The 19983-nt window shown below is 41.4% G+C and overlaps 1 protein-coding gene across 1 annotated transcript; it reads right to left on the reverse strand.

Annotated features, from left to right (window-relative positions):
- Positions 1–549: 549 nt before the first annotated feature.
- ASNS (asparagine synthetase (glutamine-hydrolyzing)) lies at positions 550–17096 on the reverse strand. The gene is made up of 12 exons (XM_048075426.2): positions 16926–17096; positions 15328–15595; positions 12510–12747; positions 10496–10681; positions 10089–10190; positions 7812–7939; positions 6850–6976; positions 5337–5443; positions 4649–4749; positions 2683–2764; positions 2268–2423; positions 550–848 (listed from the first exon to the last, which is right to left on the reverse strand). Exons 2-12 carry the CDS (start codon positions 15574–15576, stop codon positions 639–641), a joined length of 1686 nt encoding a protein of 561 aa, XP_047931383.2. The 5' UTR covers positions 15577–15595; positions 16926–17096; the 3' UTR covers positions 550–638.
- Positions 17097–19983: the final 2887 nt, after the last annotated feature.

A 19983-nucleotide genomic window follows, 5' to 3' on the forward strand; every position in this document is an offset into this window, starting at 1 on the left:
TTCAAAATGGCCAACTGGTGGCTTTACAGTAAGGAGTAAGATTCCCTTTAATTTCATTAAGTACCAGCACCACCATTATAAATTCTAGTTAGCACCTCTGCACAGCTACGTGTGTCTTTTGAACACTAGGCCAAGGTTCTTGGGAATTATTACAAAGACATCCAGAACAGAACAATATAGATACAGCCTATCCAAATCCCACAGCCAGATATACAAATCACTAAACAGCTAGGGTGAACTTGCCATGTGCTCAAAGGACCTTCACCAGTTTGCATCACTTTGCCTAATTCAAGTCCTAAAATCAGAGTTCACATTAAAATATATTAAATGACTGCAAGGCAAATTAATACAATTGAGGCCACCGCATAAGGAACAGTGCTGCTGAATAAGGTAGTTCCTTGTCCATAAAGTATTTTCCCATAAATCCCCAAATTTGGGTACAGCAGGGTGAATTTTATAATAGTATACTAACCACAGAAAGCTCTCATTTCCAGTAGCATTGTCAAAACGCATCTTAAAGACCATTTAAGATTTAGGTTTGCATATATCTTTTTTTATTATAATTTTTATTTTATTTTTAAAGTGGAGTGTATGCAAATTGCTTGCAGTACTTCTGTTTGGGGGATTACTTCAACAGCCTATTCTTGGGCAGCTGACTTGTAATGTTTCAATGTGCGAGCAGAAGGATCAGCAGTTTTAACCCATCTTGGCATCCAGTAGTGGGGCAGCCAGCTGTTTCGTCCTGGGTAGTGCTTCTCAAAGATCTGGCGGTAATAATAACTTTCTTTTGTTTTAGGAGGATTAAAAGGGTATTTCTCCGCTGCCTTTTCAAGCAGAAGGTCATCAACCTACAAAAACAGCAAAGTTCAAATCAAGCTGCAAATACATTTCTAACTTCTACAAGCCAATTTGCTGCAAATTAGAGTCATGCAAGGATTCACCACTGAATGCCTATAAGTTTAATATATATATATATATATATGAATAGATCTATTTTAGAGGCATAGGTTTCTCACAGGTGCATTTTTGTCATAGGCTCCTTTGATCTTTATGGACTATATATAGACCATATAACTGTATTTCCAGTGCTGTTAATATTTCTCTGTGTATTACATGTGATTACATGTAATTTATGTTGGGTTAGAATCACCTTTGTTAGTTAGCTCAAAAAATCCCCAATAACCTTCTTTTCTATCCTTCTCTTCATTGTCAATCAACTGGCACAACTTAGAGCAGTCTTTTGCCATGTAAGTGCTTTCCTGTTTTTTTCAGCTCAGACAGAGCTGTTGACTGCTTGTATAACCAGGCTCTTAGCAACAAAAGACCTGGGATGCAGAGGCAAAAGACACCTGCAGCTGTAAGCTGGCTAAGAAAGGAAAGATGAAAAATTGTACCAGTTTAAGTAATTTCTAAAGCAGCTTTCCCTGCCAACATGCTATCTAACTCCCCACAGCCATGAAAGAAATTTGCCCCTACTGCAATTGTACAGGCTCAGTAGGGGCAGCACAACCCTGCTGCGTGACCCATCTACTTTCTTGTCTGTGGATATATTAGAGAAGGAAAGTGGGATACAAGCAGTTGATGGTAGGACAGACAAATACCCATCCATAGGCCCTACTACACATATTTCTGTGTAACAGAGCTGCAGTGTAAAATGAGTTCTTAATCCCTCCTCTCAATGATCAAACTGCCTCTGTACACTAGAGATTATGCTTTGTCCAATGCAAAAATGCTGTAAATATTCAGTGGATATTAATAATAAATTCCGTGGATAGCAACACAAAGAGATGCATTAAAAAGCAAAAGGACTTAGCTAGGCATTATCTTGGAAAAAGCAAATGAAATAAACAAGGAAGGACATTATAAAGTCGTTATACTACTATTCAGCCACAGAATAAGTTCATGCAAGTGTCTTCAACTGAAGCAGCTGCTTCAGAAATTTAGCCCAGAAATTGTGTTTGCCAACACACAATCTAATTTGCAACCCAGATACTTACATGATGCTCATTTCCTTACACAGTCATTTCTGTCAGGCTCTAGCATTACTTTGTACCTACAGTTTCAAATGCCTTTAAGCAACACCGGTAGCTGGCAGACTGTTGATTAAAATTTATCTTGCTCCTCCACCACAAAACTCAAGTTACTGTCATACCCAGATTTATTCTCCCAGCTAAGCATATGACCTGCCTCTCCTTGGCAGCAATATCTCAATAGACTTAAATGTGAAAAAAACAAACAAACAAACAAACAAAAAGGTGGTACGCTACCTGTTGATCAATATAGTCCTGAAGAATAGAAAACCAGGATTTCTTTACTGATGTTATACCATCACTGAAAGCTTCTTTGGGTCTCCAGAGTATTTCTTTGGGAAGTAAGTTGGAGTCTTCAAAGGACTGTCTTAAAAGGTATTTTTCGATTCCATTCTGTTTGCAGAACAACAAACAATGCCATGAGCATCTGTACAATGCAGAACTGCAGTACAATGATTTAAATACTTGACTAAGAAATGGGTTCCTTTCAGAACGTCTGCTCAGAAAAGGGTTCCCAGGAGTCCAACAATCCAGCAAAACATTTAAGAGCATGCTTGGCTTTGGTCTCAAACACTGAATTCAGCTATTTAGTCATGCTTAAAAATTAATGGATATGTGTTCTACATTTGGGTCCAACCCTAGTTTTACATACCTTTGGGGTTCGCATTTCTGCTGGTAGAGATAAATAGTAAGAAGTAAAACGATGATCCAAAAATGGGACTCTCAGTTCAAGACTAAACAGTGGAAAAAAAACAGAAATGACACTGAGTTAACCCAACACATCATCCACTTATAAATTCCCTAACGCATAAGCTTTCTTTGTCTTTCACATAAACACAAGGTTAGCTGCTTTTACATGAAAGACATTTCACTTGCATATTCATGACTAGCTCATTTAATTAATCGATCTGGAAAGTTAAATTTATTGTCTGAATGGATTAATTACAGATCTCAGATGATTTATGATGCCATCTGCTGGACGGCTTCTAGTACAATGATTTCCAGACAACAGTCCTACAGGATTTGCAACATCTGTGGTTTCATGCAAAAAATAAATACAAAACCCACGCTGAACAATGCTGTTGTCCCCAGAGAACTACCAAGAACCTGCAAGTTCTGACTGGGATTTGCATCAGCATTTGTAAAGATGTCACAGAACCAAGCAAAGATTCCCAGTCATTTCTACAATCTGCATTTGTTTGTATTTAAAAAAAAAACAATTAAAAGGAGCCTGTATGGTTATTAAGCTACTGCCTACTGATCCTGCAGTATTTGCACACCAAGTTCTCTCCTATATCAGTAGCAGATATACGAATACAAAGTCTTCTTACTTACATTCTCTTATACATAACATGGCTTTTAAAAACACTGAAAGCAATAAATGAAATTAGAGTAATGGAGGCAACAAATAAAATTACAGTAACTCTGCCTTTGGTAGGAAGAACCCCTCTCAGTATTTTCCCTCCAGAGACATTAAGCTAGCTAGCCTCAAAGTCAAATGGAGATTTTATACTAGACGCAGAGCTGAAGCAGAGTACAGGCTGCATCCAGTTTGCTACTACCACTCTGAAGACTGATGTTCTTCCTAGAGTAGTTAAGACCTAGACACTAGGAATAAAGTCATCCTGTGTCACAATATTCTGAATCATTTAGTAATTCAAACAGCAACAATTAGATGTTACAATTTCCTCAGCGGTGGATGAACTTTTCCTAAAAAAGAAGTTCATAAAGGATCCTAACTTTTTTGACAGGGTGGAGAGGTGGGTCTGTGCAAACTTCATGAAGTTCAACAAGGTCAAGCTCAAGCTCCTGCATCTGGGCCAGGGCAATCCCAAGCATCAATATAGAGTGCGTGATGACTGGATAGAGAGCAGCCCTGAGGAGAATGACCTGGGGGTATGGGTGGACAAAAAAATAAGTATGAGCTGGCAATGTGCACTTGCAGACCAGAAAGCTAACTGTATCCTGGGTTGCATCAGAAGCAGCGTGGCCAGCAGGGTGAGGGAGGGGATTCTCCCCCTCTGTTCTGTTCTCGTGAGACCCCACCTGGAGTGCTGCGTTCATTTCTGGGGCCCCAGCACAGGAAGGACATGGACCTATTAGACCAAGTCCAGAGGAGGGCCACAAGGACACTCAGAGGCTGGAGCACCTCTCCTATGAAGACAGGCTGAAGGAGTTGGGGTTGTTCAGCCCCGAAAAGAGAAGGCTCTGGAGAGACTTTGTAGTGGCCTTCCAGTACCTAAAGAGGGCCTACAGGAAAGCTGGGGACAGACTCTGTGTCAGGGAGTGGAGTAATAGGACAAGGGGGAGTGGCTTTAAACTAAAAGAGGGTAGGTTTTAGGTTAGATATTCAGAAGAAATTCTTGACTCTGAGGGTGCTGAGGCACTGGCACAGGCTGCCCAGAGAAGCTGTGGATGCCCCATCCCTGGCTGTGTTCAAGGCCAGGCTGGATGGGGCTTTGGGCAACCTGGTCTGGTGGGAGGTGTCCCTGCCCATGGCAAGGATTTGGGACTGGGTGATCTTTAAGGTCCTTTCCAACCCAAACCATTCTGTGATTCTATGATCCACTTCGGCTCTTAAATCACATTTCGTCATCATCCAAGAGACTACACTTTACCCGTGTGCTGCAGTAGTTCTGTCCGCACGAAGTACATCGAACAGGTAAAGCTCCTTCAGAAGCCTCTCACTCTCTTCTGCAGCTTCTTCGGGAGACGGCGCCTGTAACCAGACACATGTATGTAGCACGCAGATCTAATACAGCTGCAGCAAGGGAACTATTACTTGCTGTCCTGTATTTGTGTTGCAGTGATCACCGCGTACAGACCTGTGACATACCTTAGTGAGAATTTAAACATGCCAAGCTAATCTTTGACAGCAAGCAAAAATATATGCAACTTGCACACTGGGATTCCCTACTACCTACTTATATAAATAATCTCTCTTCAAGCACAATACAAGGTATACGTTCTTTACCTGCCTTTGCAAAAACATCATTGTCTATATAGAAGTTATAATTTTGATTATCTTCATTTTCAGGTTTTCAGGAGATTATTTAGGATCAACATGATTTCAGAACTAGCAAAGAATACACACAAGAAATAGTTTCAGCAAGTTTGAAGTTTAAAAGTTATTTTTGAAGTGATTAAATCAAATCCCTTGGATTTTATGCCACCTCAGGAGAAAGTCTCAATAAACACACAGCTGTACCAACTCTCAAACTTCACACCTTAAAATCTCAGTAGAAGTTTTCTGTTGAAGGGGAGAACAACACGTTCAAGGGCCTGTTGAACAGAAAATGTATTTACCTTATGGAAATATATATATCCTTGTGTCAGCTCATCTGAGCCTTCTCCTGAAAAGATGACCACACTGTCTGTTTTCTTGCGTATGTACTTGGAGACAAGATACATACCTTAAAAGAAGGAGAAAGTTATTAAAATAGAGCTATACGTATGTTATATACAGTTAGTACAGATTTAATTTAGCATTTTGGAAGTTTTTCTCCAACAATGTATTCCTCTGTAGCAAACAGCTTCAATACACTAACATAACATCTCATTGTTATTCAAAGCCATCACTAGCCAAGCAAACCAAGTGCTGCAAATAGATCTGTGTACTTATACTTGGCCCTCAAAATATCAGAAAGGCTCATGTGTTTGTGTGTGTTCGTGACCCTGGGAATGCTGGAGGATTCCCATAGGAACACATACCAGAGTTGTTCTGTCTCAATTAGAAATTAAGCACAAGATTAATTCCAGCACAGTCTTGAACAAACTTTCTGGTTTTGGAGAACAAAAATACCAGCAAATGTTGCTGCTTAGCTCTCTACCACTATGGATTGAACTAGATGAGGCCATTTTATCCTTTTTTTCTTTTTTTTTTTTTTTAAAAAAAAGAAGTGTTTATTAACCAGAATTATGTCTTCCCCTCATTACATCTTTCTAAACAATAAACTTTTATAACAGAAGTATTAGAGACCTATTGAAAAGGATTTATTTCGCTGTATTTCATACTAAGCAAGAATCGCAAAGGAAGAAGAATGGCAGATGAAAAGTTGCCTTCATTCTTAAACAAACATTTTCAGTATTTCACATAGCAATTCTAGCTTCTTATCCCATGCAGTTCTCAAAACTGCCTTGCCTGTTTGGTGTATTAGCTTGTTTACAATGCTTTACACTGACACGAGTAACTGAGTAAAATGCTGTAACTGGCATTACACAGAAGGCCACATTAGATAAGAGTTTTTCATTCTTATCATGTTGGCAACCCTTTTTAAGGACCTGCTGGTGACTGCTGTCATTTCTCAAAAATCAAATGTACATTAGAAGAAGTTTACCTGACTTGAGTGTATATGTATTACTAGAGGGTCACAAGAAATACTTCACTGTAATATTAAAATTATTCAAGAAATGGGGTAACCATAACTGTTTTGCTATCATAATATTCAGTGACCCAGACACTGAGCCTCAAATACAGGTTATGCCTCAGACAGCCTGCAAATTTTTTCCCTTCCTCCAAGGTTCATATTTATCAGAATAGAAAACCAAGACCTGTAGATTTTTTTTTTTTTTAAATCATGTTTCTTTTTCATCCCAAAGCTTCAGGAACAGCTCTTGACAATGTTTACACAGTCAGTGACTTTGAAACTAACAACTCATTTTGTCTCATTGTGAGGTCACAGACAAGACTGGGGAGCAGAACTTGGGAGTCTCAGTTCCCAAGTTCTACAACAGCTAAAGGATCTAGTAGATGACTACAAGGTTTTGCATAAAATTTATTCAAGCAACATAAAGCAAAAATTACTACTAAAAATCTTACCGATTGACGCTCTTACTGTTGTTATGTCGTAGGTTTCCAAGGAGAAGATAACCTCCTCGATTGCCTGAATTCCCTCTTCAGAATTAAATATTACTTCATGATGTTCACTGCCTATATGTGCTGCCACCTGTTTGTAAAAGGTTATAATAATGTATTGCATTTCAATTAAAACATTTTTTAAAACACACTTTGTGTTTTACACACCCATTTTATATGCACACCGGAAGCATCAGCTAGCTTCCTTCTGCCATACTGAGAATAAGATGACATAAGGCCAGTAAAAGGTGACAGTGGAGCAATCACTCCGACTTGCAGTGGTACATTCGCCAAAGGGAACACAGTCTCCCTAATTACACAATGTTCAATCATGACTACAACAGAACATCCAGCTGCTTGTCCAACGCCTAACAGAATCTGCAGAGGATCTAAATACTTTGAAATTTGCTCTGAAAAGAAAAAGCAGCTCAAAAGCCTTAACAGGCTGGATACCTAAAGTATATCCCACAGTTATCCTTTCCAATGGATATCCTACAGTTTGTACAAGGCTCTAAATTCAATAAAATGGCAATTAAATTGCAATACTTAACATATATACAAATGTCGTAGCGTAGGAGCAATAGCATGGTGATAGACTCTAAAATCTAGAGGCAGAATTGGGACGACTCTGAAGGATTGTCCTGTTGGACACTAATAATGCACTAATAATCACAAAAAAAAAAAAAGTCTTCCAAAAGGAAGAGAAAACGGCTAAGACTTAAGTTATCTCTTTCTTAAGATTTAACTAAGCAGCAAATGTTGTACTAAATGATTTACTGCAAATTGATTTACATCATAGCAATAAATGAATAATAATCAGCATTACAATCAATACCACATCGTGAAGTTAGTACCATTATTTTACATTGTTTAACATTCAGCAACTGTGAACAAAGTGGAAGCCACATGAGCCACATGTACTGTACCTTTCTGGCAGCCAGTAAATCAGGGCTGTTTTCCATTCCAATTGCAAAGGTTTGTAATGGATAATTGATGTTCATTTCTTTCATCAGTTTCAGAAGAATGGCTGCAACCAAACTGGAATCTAAGCCCCCTTTAAAAAAAACACAAGCAAACAAAAAAAACACCCTGATAAACCACATTTCTTGGTTAGGTGTTTGACTGTTTTTTGTTTCCCTTTAAGGGAACCAACTCTAGATAGTTGAATCTTATGAATGGGTTTCATTTTTAAGCAACGTGAATCTAAGGTAGTTCTTGTAACAGTTTACCTCTGCTTAACAAGATAATCATATGACTTTATTGGAACATCTTCAGTAAGTTACCAGTACTTTTAATGTAAAAAGCATCAATGGAAATCCTGCATTAAGACAGAAAGTACTCTGAAGTCATTGTATCACTAGAGATGTCCCTTCTCAACTCTGCTACAATTGGGCTTACTCTTCATTCCAAAACTGCTCTCCATCCTCTTCTTACCTACACATTTGATACTGTAATACTAGAACTATTTATTTTTGATTTGTTGCTTGAACAGAATTAAGTAAAAGTCAAGCAAAATATTTTGTTTGACCTACAACAGAACATTTAGTGAAAGGATTCCACTCTTCCCCAATCATTTTTCAAAAGCATGTCTGATTTTTTTAGTGAAATTAACCTTTGTAACAACATCAAAATGAAAAGGTTCACTAGCGATATTTTTTTTTCTCCTCATCTTCTTTCCCAAAGGAGGACAGGGAAGGATTTGAACAGTATGGAAGACAAACACACTGTAAAACACCAAGAGGCACACAAGGAGCCCAGATATACCCTTACGACTCCTCCATTTTATTTTGAATAGCTAGCCCTATTACTTCTTGACCACTTCTGCTTGTTGCTCCCTCTCTGAAATACTGATCAGAGCACAGTACCTCTTCTCCCACACCTGCCTGCAGTTCTAACAAGCAGAAGGCAAAATCCTCTTCTCTGCTTCCTACACTCTGCATATGTTTTTTCAGCTGAGAGCATTCACATCTCTTCCCACCCTGATTCCCTTTGTAGGAACACTTCCCTGACAAAAACTTTCTCTAGAAAAAGACATGCAAAGTCCAAAGAAATAAGGACAGTGTAGAAATCAAACCAAGTGCTTGGGATGTGAAAATTGGGGAAATGAACACCTGAGTTTCCACTGTGAACTTGAGGAACTCCCTTTGTGATTGGAAGTGCAAGCATTTCTCTAACTGTGATGCTCCAAGCATACTCAAAACTGTGAAGCATGGAGATACTCTGTTATTATATCAGCCCAGGACATTAGATTTACCACAGATACAGAGTGTGCATGTGGATCTGAGGAGCTGACCGTCCTCTGATTTTATTTCTGAAATTTGTTTTTGAAACAGGCTTTTTTACTGAGGCTGGGAAGTCCCAGCTCTGCATGTCTCTCTGTTTCATTTACCTCCCTCCTACTTTTTATGATGCCACGGTAAGGAAATACTCCAACAGTATTTCCTGTTTAGTTCTCTCTCATTCAGATGCACACTTAATAGAGTATGTGATAAACGATGCAATTATTGATGCTCAGTGCGTGAATGAATAGCATACCAGAACTCTAGCTACAAGTGCAAAGTGCTACAAAAACACAGTGAATAAGATGTCAGTCTCATGGCTACAAAGCCTTACCTCTGCAAGACTGAGCCACCAAATCACAACATTGATCAACTAAGTCAGAGAACAAGTTCTTGAGCCACAAGCTATTACCTCACCTGAAAAAGAGCGTACTAAATAATTATGGTCCAGATGCTCCGCTGCCATTTGGTAAATCAAGGGCAGTTTGGGATGGAAGCTAAAGCAAAGGAGGTGACAAGCAAACAGGAGAAACTAAGTTCTATCTGAAATATGCCTTTCTCTAAGCTCATTCAGAGCAAAGTGAACTTTTTTAGACATCAACCTAAGCATAAACCTTCCAAGTTTAAGAGTACATTTGGTGACTTTTCAATATAACTACTACCTTTGTTTCTTCTTCGTTAAAAATGGTCATTGTCTCTACAAGACAACATCCCAGCTCTAAACTTTAAAAGCGTAAGACTTTCAAGATATCTGTAATCTGGAAAATTTTTTGTCACAAACCACCAAGTTCTCTGTAACCAAGAAAGCAAATGAAGATTCAGATCAGGTACCTCACAGCAGAACAGTCAGTTTACTTTCTTTTAACTGGTAGATGATGCGTGGAAGAGAGAAAAGACAGAATCACTGGAATTCTTGCCACTTACCTGACAAAAGACAACCAATTCTTCTGTGAGCCATCAAACGCTTTCTAACAGCATTTTCAAACAGAATACGGATGTTACTTTTCACTGTTTCAAGATCAAAGCCTGTCCAGGAAAAAACAAAACCAAAAAACATTAACAGTGCTGCTTAAACTTGGCGGCATTATGTGATTAGGAAAAAAATATATATTTGTCTGAATCTCCTTTGATAATAAGGGCATGCAAGTTCATATATCTTGGTACGTAACTATCTTCAAAAATGATTCTCAACTTGCTACGTTATAAAGGTTCTTTCATTTTTTTCAAATGGCAAATTTTAAAAAACAATCAGTTCAAGCTTCATATTCAAAGATTATGATTTTTCCCCAGTTTTTAATCAGAATTAACAGGCAAATGTTTTGCTGTACTACCTGAAGGTAGATTTTCCACTGTATCACAAGCAGCATGGAGTGGTTCATCTTTATAGCTATGAAACTTTACTAATTCCACTGATGCAACCTTGCCAGAGGGCTTCAAATCCAGCACTTCATAATGTCCCGGAAGAAATGGTTCCACTTTAGGAAATAAGGATGCTGAATGCTTTAAATTGATAAGTCCTATAGATAAAACAGAAACAACAACAAAAAAAGTTACAAAAAGAGTTAGAGAGTTTTTAACCTAGATTGGCTAAGGCATACCTCACTCAACAACCCCACTACTAAAACTATATACAAATATTTTCTCCAGATCTTAAATTTGTTATAAAAATATCATTCTGAGTCTGAGTCTGCCCTGGTTTATGGGAAGGTAGAGGGAAAATGCAGTGTCCTTAGGTTCCTCAGATGCAGCATGGCTGGAAAGAGCAATGTTGGCGTGGCAGTAAACACAACACTTCGCTTTCAGGTACTTAGAGATCAGAATAAATTGTTAGGCCCCTACATCCAGGACAGTAAGATGTATACAATCCAGAATTGGATGATAAGCTACTGCTGCAATCAGTGGAAAAAAAGAGTTACGACATGTAGAGGCCTGAAATTTCATCTCTTGTAGCATTTAGAGACGAGAACACCTTAAGTCTCTAAACGGTTAGTCTTTTGAAGAGAGACAGGCATAACCTCTCCTTTAGAGAGCATGGTGACAAAACACCACCTCTCCTTTTTGTAAAATACCTAGAGATTAGAGACCTCTCATCCAGGAAGTGGTACGCCCAGCTTGCCACTATGGAGCATGATTCTGCTTCTGGCAGGTTGCACACCCAGATCTGAGCCATTTCAAGCTGAGGCTGACAGCATACGAAGGAAGTCAGATTCTACTAATTGATAAGAAGCACTTCACTCCTGTGAGCATTTCTCTGACTGAATACATGATGTCCAGGTCAAGATCTAAGATGCTTATGACAATTCAAAAGAGTTAATAACTGATTTTATGTTAAAAATTAAGTGTAGTCAAGCTAACGAGGGGGTTGTAATAATTTTTTATCCCTGAAGTGATTGCTTAATTGACATTGATTTACTGATTTCATAACTCATCAATTTCAGACTCATCTACACTGTTGCTTAACAGAAGTCAAGAATCAGACTTGTGGCCAAAACTTATGTCCACTCCTCTTATGAAAGAGGATGTTTTGCACCTGTTGGTCACCCAGATGCTACTTGAAGAATTCTACAGAAAAGTTCCTAAGTTACTGTTAGATACAGACTGGCAATCCACAGTGAGTGTGATAGGATACAGCTCCTAAAATATTCACTTCCTTTCTTCCTCTCCAAGAGCCACAGATGGTACAGCTGTGGTACCACTTAGCACTACTAGTAGAGGAGTCAACTTACTTCAGAGTCTGATAATAAAGTGATATGGAACAATCATGAAAGTCCATTTTAGTCAGAGTGCATTTTAGGCAAAAAAAATCACTTTTGGCATTATTTATGGAGACTGGAGAGAATTATGTTAAAAAAAAAAGAACAGTAAAGGTATCATCTCAAAGGGAAAAGAAGTTCATCAAATAACACAAGCATCAGTAAAAAATTATCCAAGGATGCAGGAAATTTCAGTAGGATTTTAAAATTCTTGGCTTTTACAAATTAGCAGTTCTTATGGCATTATTTCCCAGTTCGCCCCAGAATACCAGGAACAAATACTTGTATCATTTATTGTAGCATAAATCTAGCCTAATTCTATAGACTATATTCAACTTTGGGTTAACTTAAGACATCTTAGGCTCAATCTGCAAGTTATTTAAGGGATATTAATGATAATTAAATGTCTTCAAAGGTTACTCTCTGTAGCTTTTTGTTTTACCAACGCATAGATTTTATACTACTAAATATAATTCATTTATTACTGAACTTACAGTTCACTTTCTCTTCACACTTAGGAGAGCCTGACAAAGAAGTTGTCTCCAATAACAACACCTAAGTTTATTTAGGCACTAAACACAACTATTTTTACCTTTTGCCTCAGAACAGACACCCAAAAATCCATCATCAGTCAGCACCTTAAACAGTGGTCTGACTCCATAGGTATCTCTCGCCAGAAACACTTTTCTGTTTGCTGTGTCCAGAAGGATGAAAGCAAATACACCATCCAGCATGGATGCCGTTTGTTCTATTCCTCCTTTGTTGTAAAGATGAAGGATAACCTCACCATCCACCAGTGTTTGATATTCAAATCCAAACTGCTTCTGCAACTAAGAAAATGTAAAAAGAAAAACACAAATAGCATTGGCAAACATTGCTTATTAACTGGAAAAAAAAAGCAACACACTAATGTAATTGTTTAAGATGACAACAAAGCTGTGGTTTTTTTTTGTAAAATACAGTTCAAAGCTACATAAACATTTCTGCCAGTGAAGGAAATTAGACTTTTGTGTTCAAATTACTATCCAAGATCATCTCTCACCCAATGTAATTGACTCTGTAGCCTTAAGCAATGTGCATCATAGCAAGTTTTCAGAGAAGCATCTATATCTGGGAATGTAAAACTGCAAACACACAACGCTGGTTTAGCCTCCCCATCTCCACAGACAAATGGCACGAGGAGGCAAGCACTGGTCCTAAAAATCCAACTCAAAATAGGATCAGAAACAAAGGACAACAGCATTTCTTGTAGTCTCAAATCTCTCAGTACCACTTTCTTGTCAGATAATAGAGATAGCAACATTTACTTAAGGCTCTCTGCCCTCCAACACGTTGACACAGGTAACATCTCTGCAGAGTAAAGTACCTCAGAAACAAACTATGTTTTATTTGTGTTGTTACTCAACTCTTCAGTGTTTTTTTTATGCACAGAGTATTTCCTTCTGCATAATCTTCCTCCATTCTTCAAACTAACCTTTTCACTTTGTGTAGTTGAAGTTGGGGAGGAGGAAATTAGCTGTCAGGCTAAGTCAGACCAACTATATATTTTGTGTTCTTGTGGTGTTACTTTTAAAGGCCCTTCAAGATCTTCCAGACACCTGGAGTGAAGATGGGGGTGACAGCATCAATAAAACGCTAAAATAAATAAATAAATGAAGAAACCCCACATAACCAATGATTTTGCATTTTAGCTTATGTTCTTTGGTTTCAATTGCTATTCATGGAACAGAGTTGGTTCAAATTGATTCAGTACTAAGATAACTAAGCCACTGCCCTGAACAAGATGGCTGTTCCTCCAATGATTCTTTCCTAGGTAGGTTTCAGATGTTTATTTGCAGCTGAAAGCCTGAAAGAAAAGTTTATTTATGAAGAAAGAAGGCACCTAACCAAGGTAGTGAAAACTGAACAAACTCCTGCTGATGGTGATCCAAGTTTTATATAATTAAATTCCCCTTCCTACCCTACACAGGTTTCCGTGTGTAACATAACAGGGAGTGATTCCTACTCCTTTCAGCAGCAGAAAAAAAAACACAATGCAAAACACAGCAAATACCATAGCCTGCTGACACAATACATTTCACATACACTTTGCCCTGCCATACATATAATCATAGAACCACTTAGGTTGGAAAAGACCTCCAAGATCATCAAGTCCCACTGTTAACCTAGCACTGCCAAGTCTACCACTAAGCCATGTCCCTAAGCGCCACATCTACATCTATCTTTTGAATACCTCCGGGGATGGTGACTCTACCACTTCCCTGGGCATCCTGTTCCAACGCCTCACAACCCTTTCAGTGAAGAATTTTTTCCTAATATCCAAGCTAAACCTCCCCTGGTACAACTTGAGGCCATTTTCTCTTGTCCTATTGCTTGGGAGAAGAGACCAACCCATACTCCGCTACAACTTCCTTTGAGACAGTTGTAGAGCCAGATACTTACAAGATTAAATAATAGTAACAATCTCCTTTCTTTTCAGTCAAATTCCCAATGACACCATTGGGAGTAACCTGACTTCAAAAATGCATTGTATTAGAAACAGTGACACCTCAGATTATTTGTAGATTTCTGATACTACCATGCTCAATTTACGATCCATTTTAGGCATTTAGTTTCAGCATCATTCAGGATCAGTCAAAAACCGCAAGCCACACTACACGCTAAATTCAGATGAATTAAATCACTTCCCTTTATGAGCAACACAGGCAGTGTGGACATCTCAGCACTGGGAGAGAGGCACACAATGCTCAGCAGCAATATCACACCTATCAGGGATATTCTGACACAGGGCAGAGTTGCAGCTTGTTTTGTTCCCTAGAGACTTGTTTAGGTGACTCTCAAAAAACCCCACAAAGCTTCCGCCTTAAGCTGCAGAAACCTAAGGCCTTTTGTGGCCTACGGGAAACTTCTCCCTAGTGCTTGTTGTTGTTACAGAAACACATAAGCATTCCTGCTTTAAGTTAATAACTGACATGTCCCATCTAGATTGACATGCAGAAGTAAAAACGAAATACCTGACCGACTGGAGAAGGACCCAAAATAACTGATGTGCAAGACACTCGAAAATTATTTGCATTATGAAGAGGAAGGTGGGAGAGAAAGGGGGCTTGGAATTTCCCTCCTGAAGGATTAATGAAGAATGAACCTTTGTTTTAAGTTCAAACCTATAGATGCAAATACTATTTCCTTTCTTGTCAATTAAAAAGGAATTTTTCAGTATTAAAGACTGTTTGTCGCAATCTAAGCCACCACAGATTGACAGCTTACCCAGAAATTTTTCTTCCTTTTTTCTTCCTTCATCTGATAGCTTTTTTTCTGATATTTTAGTCCACCATGTTTTAAACAATTTCTGAATACCTACCAGTTTTGAAATAAAAAAGAAAATACTGTACGATCCCTACAACACTTACCTGTTTGAAATTGTATATTTCTCCATTGTAACACAGCCACAGATATGGGAACTTCTTCACCCGGATAGGCTGCATGCCATACAGCTGATCAACAACCGCGAGGCGATGGAAACCAAAACAACAGTTGGTGAATCCATTGACGTTCTCGAAACGAAATGCATCGGGACCTCTGTGTGCGATCTTCATGGCACTTAGACACTGGACAGAAAGGCACTCATCGCTTCCAAACAGGGCCCAGATACCACACATTGTGAAGCTGCTGAGTTACCTAAAAACAAAGAATGTGTTCAATTAAAAAAAAAACAGCATCACAGCGTCATCTAAGTTGCAAAACACCTCCAAGATCAAGTCCAACCATCAATCTGACCTATATGCAATAGATGACACCTAGAAAGCAGAGATCCAAACACAGGTACCAAAAGTAGGCTATCGATTGTTGGACTGTAAAGAGAACCGATGAAGAACGTAGCAGACTTTATTAACATACGGTAAAATAGTTTCCCACAGTATGATAAGCAATCTTTGTCCAGCTCAAGAAATTCATTTTAAACCTACTTTCAGGTTATGTTTTTTCTTTTTTTTTTCACAGAGCATAAACAGAACAATTTACTTCTGGGCACCGGGTATGACTCGCTGAAGTAACATCACACCAACAGCTCCCTTCACTCCTTTCAGAAGAGAGCCGTTCTCCCTTTACTGCAGTGTACCAAGGCACGAAGGTAAGTAACTCCGTGGTCAGGAATGAAACAAGTCCAAGCACTTCTCGCGCTTAGGTAGAAGCTGTTTACCCTGTTACACTACCTGGGCAACAACTCTTTCCATACTCCGAGCCAACAGAACAGGCACAGACCCAGCCTTTACACCAGCTGCAGAAGCCAAACCACAGCTGAAGGCCCCACGCGCTCCCCTGGGGCTTGGGACGCCCCAAGCGCTCCCCTGGGCCCTGGGATACCCCAAGTGCTTCCCCCGGGGTTGGGACCCACCGGGCGCTCCCCCGGGGGCTTGGGACCCCCTCCCCAGCCCCTTCTCCCCTGCAGCTGGGCAGGGTCTGTCATTTGGCCACACAACACACTGGGTCCCACCTGGTTGCGCACGGGGAGATGGCAGGGGACGATGGCAGGCAGGGGACGATGCCCCGCAGAGCCAGCCGCAGGGCAGGATGCCCACAGCCTGCGAGAGGCACTGGTTTAATAACGGGAGAGGGGAAAGTTCAGTCCCTTGGCGCCATCAGAGGGTGCCTCCGGCCCTGCCGGGTGACTCGGGGCAGCTAAGAGCAGACACCACGAGGGACACAAATCCCTCCTGCCCCTCCTGCCCCGCTCGGTTCGCTGGGCACCGCTCCCCAGCCGACGCGCCAGCCGCTTTCCCCCGGGCTCCCCCCCCGAATCCCGGCAGCCCGGCCCCCGCGGCTGTGCCCGTGCCACCCCGCCGAGCACGCCCAGCTCCCCGGGCACCACGCGGCAGCGGGCCGCGGCCGCCCCTTCCTTCCCCGGCCGGCTGCAGCGGCCCCCGGCGCCCCTCGCTGCCGAGCCGCGATGCGGGGCAGCAGCGGCGCCGCCGGTGCCCGGCCGGCCAGCAGCCGCCGCCCGGGCGCTTACCGTGCGCCGGGGAGAGCCGCCGTCCTCGCTGCGGCGTGGGGAGGAAGAGGCGGCTCTGCGCCGTGCCAGGCAGCCAGAGCCGGCCGCCGGGCTCCTCCCCCGCCGCCTGCTGCCGCCGCCGCTGCTCCTGAAATCCGCCGCCAGGTTTCATCATGCGGCTCCCTCCCTCCTGCCGAGCGGCCCTCGTGGGCCCCGGCCGCCCCCGGAGCCGCCAGGGCGCGGCCTCCCTCCGGCATCCGCTGCTCGGAACTGAGCCTCCGGCCGCGGCATCCGGCTTTTTGCCTTCTTCTGCGTTAAAACACGTCCCTCCAGGGGGTACCGGGGCCCTTAGGTCGATAAGGGCGGTGTGCAGCCGTCGGAGACCCCCGCGTGGTTGCCCTAAAGCCGCTTTATTTCCCTCGGAAGAGGGAGCGCTTACAGAGCTGATGCCTTCAGAAGCGTTCACTGAGGAGTTTGCTGGGGGAAACTCGGTCTTGAATAAAAGATGCCATGGGTAAAGGCGTTTTGGTGGCTGCCTGAACTTCATTAACGGGCAGTTTTGCCTTTTCGCCTTTGAGAGCGCTGAAGTGAATTAAATTCGGCTCGGAAGACCAGGAAGTGAAGTGCTAAATAGGAACCTTTATTCGCCACACACGCTTCAGGAGTGCCATTAGTTGTCATTTACATGCACTGCGGTTTCATGGCTTGCTTTAGTGGACTTGGGTTTAAAACTGCAGTGCAGTGCATAAAATTCCTCAGGTTATGGAGACTCAGCAGTCAGGGCGTCTGTGCGCAGAATTTTAAAAGGACCTTTAAGAACCCTTTAAAGTTATATTTTTTTTAGAAAGAAAAGCGTGTTAAAGTATTGCATGCATAAGAAGTAGGCTCCTGAGCTGGTCATGCACATATGGAAGCTTCCACTCAGCACTGCTTCACCTACACCTAAACCAAACAGTGCTGAGACTCTGGGCAGCTGCGGTGCCAGGTGTGCAGCTCGCAGAGGCTTTGCACAGCCTGGACGAGCAGAGTGAGAGCAATGGCACATCGAGACACCGCTCGCAGAACGGCGTTTTTTTCTTTTGCTTCTTTTCTACCCACAAAGACGCACAGAAAAGATTTTTGGAAGGGTCTGCTTAGGTTTAGGGTGTTGTCGGGATGTTTTTATTTTATGGGCAATTCATAACTGGATCTCATGCAGTGCTTTGCAATAGTAAATGCAAAAGCATTTGGGAAAACGCAGATCCTTTCATGGAGAAAGTGAAGGAGAGTGGTGAGAAGCAAATTGCAGGAAGTCACCCAGAAAGGCTGGGCAAGCACGGTCAGTGAAACTGCCTAAGTCATCACTAATGTCTGCATCCCTGGGGCACACTGGATAACAGCCACATATTTCACCTCCCTTTTACTACCCTCTTGTAAAAACTGGAGGTAACTGCTGCATTTTAGTATGTCTTGCATGTTTTATCTTCCATTTTAACGAAGTTTATGGTGTTAAATATAGGACTAATGGGAGAAATACCGGACAAAGTCTATTTTCAGACATTGGCAGTTTTACTGTTCTCTAGCTACAATAGCACAGGTGATAACTGATATGTCTCTGTCGTTTTCTAGCCTTTTCTCTACTATTGCCAAGTAGCCCTTTACTGTCTATTTACATTAAGTGTTGTACTTCAGTGTCCAGTCTTTGTTTTTATCGTGTCTATATACAGCACCGCATGTAATTATGCCCCAGAGTCTCCCAGCTCCATTCCTCAGTCATCTTTCCTCTCAGTTTTCCCCCTCCTGCAGACACTGTCACGTGTAGTTAGTTTCTCCATAGCGTTGTCTTCTCCACTATTTCCTTAAAGCAACTTGTGGAAGTATTCCAGCTTTCCCGTTTCTGTATGCCAGGATCACAGCCGTCCTTGTAAACCAGACTCTTTGCATGCAGACTCAGATCTGTATTCCTTATTATTCTGATAATTGCCAGGCTTAGATTGACTTTTGGTCAAGGTTCTACATGTCCCAATGTCCAGAATCTCTCCTCCGGCTACTCAGAGAAAGGCCAGAGAAAAGTCTGGCTGTCACTAGTAGAAGAGGAAGGTTTTGTTGACCTTTTGGCACCCTCCCAGTGCGGCGTTCCAGGACCACCCACTAGAGTATGCAGGAACATATAGTTAGGGAAGAGCCAGGTCATTTTTTTCCTCCCGTGTCCCCTACTCTTCTTAGGCTTAATGTGACTCTGTCTTAGAGCAGTGGCTGGGTCCTAGTACCTCAAAAATGAGTCATCTCCCTAGTCATAAGTCTAGAAAGAACTTTTAAAAGTGTTGCACCATGGGTGATGACTCACAAATAATGATGAAGAGGGGTGAGTAATACAGTCATTAACGTTAAAATGGTAGCTTATGTCTTACTTATTCGTGAAGGAACTAGAAGTGCTTCTGTTCTTTATTTTTTTTAATCTTAAGACTTCTGGTGTTCATGGGTGATATCAGGCAATGAAGGGCACAGTTGTCTTGTAGCTGACAAAATGACTTTGTTGGAGGTATGGGACACCTGAAATGAACGGCAAAGAGCTTACACTGGAGGCAACAGGTAATTGAGTATTTACAAGGTGGAAGAGACCAGGTAAGTAAGTATAATGTAGAAGCAGAGGAGCAAGCCACAGAAAGGCATTAGTGGGAGTCGCTGGATATTTGTGGACAATTTGTAGAGAAACCAAGGGGGGCAAAGATGTCCTTTGGAATGGACAAGTATGAGTAAATGCCATCTGCCTTCCTTTCTGACCCTGCCCTTCAACAAACTCACACTTTCTGTGCCTGGCTAACACACTACTACCATCTGAGAATCTGCATCTGCTCTCTGTCAACACCCTGACCCTAGGACTTTGACGATTTGCAAGCAGTAATTAGTGAGCACTGACTTACGAATAACACTGAAGTCCACTGTTTCCTCTTGGTCAGCTGGCTTGCTTTCACGCTCAGTTTTTGGAAGGCTATATGTCATTGAACTGTTGCAGCAACGTTAACTGTTGCACTGAGGTGGTCAGTAGTTGAGCACTGCTCGTCATTGAAGTCTGTGCTCCTCAGTTTATTCCCTAAAG

The sequence above is a fragment of the Anser cygnoides genome, chromosome 2, assembly GCF_040182565.1.
Source record: "Anser cygnoides isolate HZ-2024a breed goose chromosome 2, Taihu_goose_T2T_genome, whole genome shotgun sequence".
Classification (NCBI taxonomy): domain Eukaryota; kingdom Metazoa; phylum Chordata; class Aves; order Anseriformes; family Anatidae; genus Anser; species Anser cygnoides.

Bases quoted from the DNA above. Each gene is read 5' to 3' on its own strand.
- ASNS (XM_048075426.2), bottom strand. From the start codon at position 15,576: ATGTGTGGTATCTGGGCCCTGTTTGGAAGCGATGAGTGCCTTTCTGTC. The intron at 7,940-10,088 runs GTAAGTGGCAAG...TTTTTTTTAAAG, and splicing joins AATTGGTTGTCTTTTGTCAG to GGGGCTTAGATTCCAGTTTG. The intron at 849-2,267 runs GTAGCGTACCAC...CTGTTTTTGTAG, and splicing joins AGGACTATATTGATCAACAG to GTTGATGACCTTCTGCTTGA.